This window comes from Mus pahari, chromosome 10, assembly GCF_900095145.1.
Source record: "Mus pahari chromosome 10, PAHARI_EIJ_v1.1, whole genome shotgun sequence".
Classification (NCBI taxonomy): Eukaryota; Metazoa; Chordata; class Mammalia; order Rodentia; family Muridae; genus Mus; species Mus pahari.
The window spans coordinates 103,942,250-103,950,735 of NC_034599.1; the positions used below are offsets into that span (position 1 = coordinate 103,942,250).

The window sequence follows — 8,486 nt, forward strand, 5'->3', positions numbered from 1 at the left end:
TTCCATCCAATAGCTGACTGTGAGCATCCACTTCTGTGTTTGCCAGGTACTGGCATAGCCTCACAAGAGACTGCTATATCAAGGTCTCTTCAGCAAAATCTTGCTGGCATGTGCAATAGTGTCTGGGTTTGGTGGCTGGCTGATGATGGGATGGATCCCCGGGTGGGGTAGTCTCTGGATAGTCCATTCTTTCATCTTAGCTCCAAACTTTGCCTCTGTAACTCCTTTTCATGGGTATTTTGTTCCCTATTCTAAGGAGGAATGAAGTATCCACACGATAGTCTTCCTTCTTCTTGGTTTTGTGTTTTGCAAATTGTATCTTGGGTATTCTAAGTTTCTGGACTAATACCCACTTATCAGTGAGTGCATATCTAGTGACTTTTGTTGATTGGGTTACCTCACTAAGGATGATATCTTCCAGATATATATCCATTTGCCCAAGAATTTCATAAATTCGTTGTTTTTAATAGCTGAGTTAGCCTACATTTTCTTAATTCCATTTTCATTTGAAATTCTGACAAAAATGAAAGAGAAGTTCAGTGAGCAGACAAGTGATGTTTCAGTGGAAAAAAACCACTTCTTTTCTAGAGGACCCAGGTTCCAGGCATCCACATGGTCACTCTCAGCTGTTACTCCAGTTGTAGGGAATCCCATGTTCCCTTCTGGTCTCCTCAGACACTACACACACAATACACAGGCATAACACACAGGCAAAACACTTACATTCATAACATTAAATAACTTTTTTTAAAAGAGCAAATGATTGTTAGAAACTGTTTTCCTTTTTCTTCTTAGTTTTGTTTTTCCAGACATTTTCTTTGTATTGTCCGCTATCCTGGAAATCCTACGGTAGACCAGGCTGGCTCACACTCAGAGCTGCTGTTTCCTCTGCTTACAGAGTGTGGGGATTAAAGGCCTGTGATACCACACCAACCCGATACTTTTTAGTGCACACAAAGTACCTTTATGTACTATAAAGCCATAATTAGAGTACAGTTTATATACATTTATCTTATGTGCGTTGGTCATTGGTGTTTTGCCTATATGTCTGTCTGTTAGGGTGTCAGATTCCCTGAAACTGGAGTTGCAGAGAGTTGTGGGTGCTGGGAATTGAACCCTGGTCCTCTGGAGAAATAGCCAGTGTTCTTAATTGCTGAGCCAACTCTCTCTAGCCTCTTAACATCTTTTTTTATTGTGATGTTTTAAAATTATGTGTGTCTCTGTGTGGGCTTCTGCATATGAGTTGGGGCTTCCAAGGGGAGTTGGGTACCCTGGAGCCCCAGAGGTGGTTATGAGCTACCTGAGGTAGGTGTTGGAAATCAAACTCCTGGTCCTCTGGAAGAACAAGCACTCTTACCTGCTGAGCCATATCTCTACCCAATGAATGTGCTTATAAAATTTCTACTTACCCATTTTCTTTTGTGTAAAGTTCCCTCTAGTTAAGATTCAGTCTAGCTATCATCCCTTTAAGCACTTTGAAATTTTTGTTAAATTTTTCTTTGTAATGTATGTGTAAGGTAAGATTTTATTCATTTATTTTTGTGACAATGTCTCTTGTTGCCCAGGTAGGCCTTGAACTCCTGATTTTTATGGAAATTTCTGATTCCCAAGTACATGTCACCATTACCAGATCTAGTATGGGATTTTAAGAAACTAATAGAACTTGAATAGCTTATTTTCTCTACCAAAATCTTTTTTTTTTTTTTTAATTTATTGTGTATATGAGTACACTGTCACTATCTTCAGACATAACAGAAGAGGGTATCAGATCCCATTACAGATGGTTATGAGCCACCATGTGGTTGCTGGGAATTGAGCTCAGGACCTTTGGAAGAGCAGTCAGTGCTCTTAACCTCTGAGCCATCTTACAAGTCTTTTTTTTTTTTTTTTTTTTTTTAATTAATTTGTTTATGGTTTCTAAGTGCCAGTGCCTTTTAATATTTGAACATGTTTTTTCCCAAATTATGTTTTTATTGAGAAAATTTTGCTTCTGAAATCTGTACTGAATAATTATTTTTTAGATTTTAAATTGTTTTTATTTTCTGAGCTGACCCAGAACTACTCCTGCCTTTGTCTCTTGAGCCACAGGCATTCATTGACCTGCCCAACTCTACTTGTTCTGTAGTCATACTTCATTTTTAAAATATCCATTCTCCTTTTAAACAGATGTATACAAGGGTTATACTACTAAGAGACCCCGTAAAAGATTTGGTTGAATTAAACACCCAGACACACACCTTCCCTCTCCTCTGTCCTTTTTCCTCTCTCCCTCCCTCCTCTCTCTTTCTGTGACAATTGAGTCTAGCGCCTATTAGTATACTATCAGCAAGTGCTCTACTAACTTGGCTAGATCTATCCCCTAGACCTTGCTGAACTTGCCTGTTTTAGGCAGGCTTTGATCTTTGGTCCTTCCCTCAGGCTTCTAAGTAGCTTTGATTACAGGCATACACCACCACACTGACTTTTATCTAACTAATGCCAATGATTAGATCATCATCATTTCTTTCTCTTATCTTCTTCTCTTTTTTGGGGGGGGGGGGGGGTGGATGAGGGTAAGGAGATAGAGAATAAAGTCTTGCCAGGCTAGCCTTGAACTCAGTCAGTTTCCACCTTAGTGTTGTCATTTGAGTGGTTGACTTAAGAAATAAATATGAAACTTAGCTTCAGTAGTTATGTGATCTTTAATAGACTTACATAACTAAATTGTATGTGATTTGACCCAATAGGAAGAAGAACAAATCCCATCGGGATATTAAGCGAATGCAGTGTGAATGTCCACCTCTTTCTAAGGATGAAAGAGCTCAAGGTGAAGTAGCATGCGGAGAAGATTGCCTTAATCGTCTCCTCATGATTGAATGGTAAGCAAGATGGTCTGCTCCACTTCTTATCTAGTGTCGTGTATGTCTTTAAATATGAAAATAATTAATGAAGGATAAAATTTTAACCTTTTTACTATGTTAAATGAATACTTATGAGCAATAAGATTTCCAGTGTTTAATAGAAAATAGATATAAAGATGAATTTCTGCTATATTGCTCATTAGATTATAGCATCTGGCACGTAAGTGCTCTATAAAACAGTTCTATTGCTAATAAAACTGTTGGCTTTGTTGTTGTTGTTGTTGAAGACAGGGCTTCTCTGTGTAGCCCTGGCTGTCCTGGAACTCACTCTGTAGACCAGGCTGGCCTCGAACTCAGAAATCCACTTGCCTTTGCCTCCCCAGTGCTGGGATTAAAGGCGTGTGCCACCACGCCCAGCTGGCTTTTTTTGAAGTAGGATCTATCATATAGCCCTGGCTGTCCTAGAACTTGCTGTATAGACCAGGCTGGCCTCAAACACACATATTTGCCTGAATCTGTATGCCTCTGCCTCCCGAGTGCTGGGATTGAGGCTTATAAACCACCAGAGTCGGCCTCTATAACTACTTTTTTTTTTAGATTTATTTTTATTCATATGGGCACACTGTAGCTGTCTCCCCACACACACACCAGAAGAGGGCATCAGACTCCATCACAGATGGTTGTGAGCCACCATGTCACTGCTGGGAACCAAACTCAGGGCCTCTGGAAGAGCAATCAGTTCTCTTAACCACGGAGCCATCTCTCCAGCCCCCTGCAACTATTTTTAATTTAGTGATGCTTGTGCCCTGAGAAATAAATTGTGGTAATTTTAAACTTTGATGATGAAATAAAACAGCAAAACTTGAAAATTCATTACTGAGGAGGCAGAGGCAGGTGGACAGCCAGGGAGGGCTATACACAGAGAAACCCTGACTTAAAAAGCCAACCTTTTCCCTTTGTAGTTTCCCCAGAAAAAGTGCTAATGTATACAACATCGGCATATATTTCTTTTTAAACACCGATCTTTCTTCAGAGATACTTTATGGTTGTTTTTAATGATTTACTTATTTTTTTTACTCTGGTTTCTCCCACCCTCAACTGAGACAGGATTTTTTCCATGTATTTCTCTCTGGCTGTACTAGAATTCACTATGTAGACCAGCTAGTCTTGAACTCATAGGCATGTACCACTATTGCTGGGTGGTTGGTTTTTTTGGTTTTGGTTTTGTTAAATACATAGAAATAAAAGCATATTATATATACTTTTGGATAATCAGACCTAATCAGAACTGCATATACAAATTTGCCTAATTTTTTCTCCTAAGTGCACTGTTCACTATTCATAGTTAACCCATAATAATTAATTTTTCTGGTGCTACATACTTGATTGGCAAAATTTATAAAATGCTAAATATCTCTGCATTAAAATTGTTTCCTTTTTGGCCGGGCGTGGTGGTGCACGCCTTTAATCCCAGCACTTGAGAGGCAGAGGTAGACGGATTTCTGAGTTTGAGGCCAGCCTAGTCTACAGAGTGAGTTCCAGGACAGCCAGGACTACACAGAGAAACCCTTTCTCAAAAAACCAAAAAAAAAAAAAAAAAAAAAAGTTTCCCCTTTGTTGTTTAAGACAGGGTATATATAGCCTTGGCTGGTCTGCAACTTGCTCTGTAAATCATCCAGGCCTAGAACTCAGAGATATCCATCTGCCTTTTAATGTTAAGATTGAGTGCACCACCATGCCTAGCTAAAAATGTTTGATAGTTATTTTTAACCAATCTGATTAATGAAAAATTCTTTTTTCTTAGTGTTTTTGTTGTTGATGCATATGCGTGATTTTTTTTTTTTTTTTTTTTTTTTGAACCTTTTTTGATGAGACAGTTCTGGCTTTGTAGACTAGTCTGGCCAACAACTTACTATGTTGTCCAGGTTGGCTTCAAGCTCTACTTGAATCTCTACTAGAGATTACTTCTCTACAGCCTCAATGCTGGGATTATAGGAATGAGCTACCACTCTATGCTAAGGCTCCTTATTTTTAATGTTAATGAAGTTGGTTTTCACAGCAAAACATTGAGCTTTTATTTTTGTTCCTGTTACAGTCTCACAAAAATAAGATACATATATCTCAGAAGAATAAGAAATTTGACTTTTATTTCTGATTTTAATTTTGTGTTTGTTCGTGTATACATGTGTGTAGTTGCATTTAAAAGACCAAATTGATGATTTGAATGGAATATAAGAAGATGTGCACTTAAAGTTAACTTGGGCAAAATAAGATTAAGTTGTTAGCTGGCACATGTATGTTGAGATTTGAACCCAAATTCTCTGGAAGAACAACTGGGCTATCTCTCAAGCCTGATTTTTAACCTGGAAAAAAGCTGTTCCTGGAAAAATTAATAACTAAGCTTGCAAGATGGCTCAGTGGGTAAAGGTCCTTGAAGCCTGATGATCTGTCTTACATAATGGACGGAGAGATCTGACTCCTGTGAGTTGCACTCTAATTTCCATATGCATGCAAGATAAATGTAATTTTAAAGAATATTAATAGGTATATGATCAAAAAACATGCATGGTAACAAACGCTTAATAAGGTTTATTAATAATCAAATCCAATAATTGTTCATGTACTCAAAGATTCTATACAGATGAGGATTGTATTCTAGACACCAGAAAGTGGCAGAGAAATCTTCCTCTTGATGATCAGATGACTAGACTATACTGTGGATACACTCCCTCAGGAGCAGTATAGTCACTGAATTCTAGGGAATGCTTTTAAGTGATAATACTAAGGAAGGGTCATTGGTTAGCCACAACTAAACTGTGCCAAGGTATTTGTTATATAACACATTCTGTTGAAGCTGTTACAGTTCTTTTTCTTTCTTTCTTTTCTTTTTTTTTTTTTTTAAAGATTTATTTATTTATTTATTATATATAAGTACACTGTAGCTGTCTTCAGACACTCTAGAAGCGGGCGTCAGATCTTGTTACGGATGGTTATGAGCCACCATGTGGTTGCTGGGATTTGAACTCTGGACCTTCAGAAGAGCGATCAGGTGCTCTTACCCACTGAGCCATCTCACCAGCCCCCGCTGTTACAGTTCTTTATGGTATTTAAAGAACTATCTTTTATCCATTTCCCATTTCAGTTCCTCTCGATGTCCAAACGGAGATTACTGTTCAAACAGACGGTTTCAGAGAAAACAGCACGCAGATGTGGAAGTCATACTTACAGAAAAGAAAGGCTGGGGCTTAAGGGCTGCTAAGGATCTCCCTTCGTAAGTTTGGTTCCTATCCCTTTCATGTCATTTTTTTGTGTTGTTGGATTTGGTTAGGCATTTGGTTAAATGATTTATTTCAATGATGTTTAATAATGCTCATTGTGTAGAATGACTGCTTGGTAACTAGTTTGTTAAATTGATTTTTAGAAAATGAAGGAAAAGTTCCATTTTGGTTGTTTTTGGAAGTTTTTTTTTTTTTTTTACAGTCTTTTTAAGTTATGATGAATGACTTGAGACCTTTCATTTAGCTGAATCTTGGAGTCTAAACTTAATTTCTGGGTATTGCTATATTCTATAAATTTCCACTCTTGGATCTTTTAGTGGTTAGTGGAGATTCTGGTATTTAAACTTGCTTCAATTAAAAGTGTGTCTTGAGTGCACTGTCATTAGACTGTTAGGTATATTCCAGCACGGTTGAGAGGACAAGTTGAGAGGACAAGTGATCGTTCTGGTGGGCTCTGACTCCCAAGCTGAAGGGAAGCTCTGACTTTGGGCAGATGACCGAATTAAATTCTATTTTTCATAAAACTCATGTTACATAGCTTCAGTTATCAGGGGGGAGAGTTTGGTTTTTGATAAGAGAGGGAAAGATCCTATATAATGTATTTTTAGCATTTACTAAAATTTACAGGATAGCCTGTATAAGACTTGAAATTTTGTCATTATGCATTACTTGCAAAATTGATACAATTCTTTGTTCAGAAAGAAATATCTTAGGATTTATTTTTTACTTTACATGTATAGATGTTTTATATCAATGTATGTCTGCACCGCTTGTGTTCCTAGTGCCTAAGTTCCATTGGATCCTAGGGATTGGAATTACAGGTGGTTGTTAGCTGCTCGGTTGGTTGCTGGGAGTTGAACCTAGGTCCTCTGGAAGAATAGGCAGTGTTCTTAATTGCTGAGCCATCCCTTTAGCTCCTTAAATATTGATTATAAAGATATTGATTTAACTTTTAGGTTTAGCCATGGGTAACTAGGTTGTTATTACTGAGATCTAACTTCGCTGTTACAAAAATACATTTATTTACTATATTTTTCTGTGGGTACTTTTGAGTTTTGTTGTTCATGAGATACAGAGTCTCATTGTGTAGCCCTGGTTGGCAGGGAACTCAAAATGGACCACGTTGGCCTTAGACTCACTGGGATCTGACTGTCTCTTTATCCCAATTGCTGATATTAAATGTATATGCCACCTCATTCTGCTGATATAGAGTGATTAATTTTGGTTTTTTTCAAGATGCAAGATGGTGTTTCTGGAACTCACTCTGTAGACCAGACTGGCCTCAAACTTACAGAGATCCTTCTGCCTCTGTCTCCTGAGTACTGGGATTAAAGATGTGCACCACCTCCAACAGCCTAAATTTTTTTTTAAGAGAATTATTTTCAGTTGGTAGGGTAACTTTTATTAAGCACTTTGATTATATCAATATCTGATGACAAAACTTAATGGTTTGTTTTGTTTTTATTTGTGTCTGTGGTGGAGGTTAGAGGACAAGAAACTTGTGAGAATCCGTTCTTTCTACCATGTGTAGTTTAGGGATTAAACTCAGGTTCAATAAGATTTGACCACATTTTTAAAATTGTTTCATTGGCGCTTAAAACTTCCAGGCAGGTTATTTCAGTTTACAACTTAGGAACATTTAGTTAGGAATGCTACAGAGAAATCACAAAAAATGTGCAGTCAGGGAAAGAAAGGTATAGTTTTGTTTTGTTTTGGTTTTAATATAGTATGTTCATTTTTTTCCCCTATAGTGGTACATTATCATTGAATCTAAATTAGAAGCTCTACTGGTACAGCAAAGCCAGTTCTTTGGATGGTTTAAAGATGTCAGACCCCAATGAGTAGGGGGGCTCATGCATTTAATCCCAGCAATCTGGAGGCAGAGTCAGGCAGATCATTTCTAGGACAGCCAGAGACGCACAGAGAAAGTGCTTTCGTCTCTGTTGTATTGCTGTGAAGAGAACCATTGCCAAGGCAACTCTTAGAATAGAAAATATGTTTTTGGGTGCTTGCTTACAATTTCAGAGGCCAATCCATCATCATAGTGGAGAGCATTACAGCATGCAAGCAGACATGGCTCTGGAGAAGTAGCAGTGAGGTGTTGTTGATCTGAAGGATGCAGGAAAGAACCTGAGACTTGCATGGGCTTTTGAAACCTCAAAGTGCACCCTGCAGTGATTACCTCCTCCTCCACCACACCTTCTGATTTTTCTAATCCAGTAAGAGTTCTACTCCCTAGTGACTAAACCTCCAAATATGGGGGCAGTTGTTATTCAAAGCACCATAGAAACCTTTATTTTAAAAACAAAACAAGCCTGGCAGTGGTGGCTCACGCCTTTAATCCCAGCACTTGGGAGGCAGAGGCAGG

The 8,486-nt window shown here is 38.1% G+C and overlaps 1 protein-coding gene across 4 annotated transcripts in view; it reads left to right on the plus strand.

Annotated features, from left to right (window-relative positions):
- The window catches only part of Setd2 (SET domain containing 2, histone lysine methyltransferase), a 94,570-nt gene that overhangs the window by 24,350 nt on the left and 61,734 nt on the right, over window positions 1-8,486 (plus strand). For all 4 annotated transcript variants that reach the window (XR_003844676.1, XM_021207438.1, XM_029543841.1 and 1 more), the window contains exons 4-5: window positions 2,727-2,858; window positions 5,983-6,111. Coding sequence is in view for 3 of the 4 variants with exons in the window: in XM_021207438.1 (XP_021063097.1) it covers window positions 2,727-2,858; window positions 5,983-6,111 (261 nt within the window). In the remaining variant the exon portion in view is untranslated. The remainder of the gene's footprint in view (window positions 1-2,726; window positions 2,859-5,982; window positions 6,112-8,486) is intronic.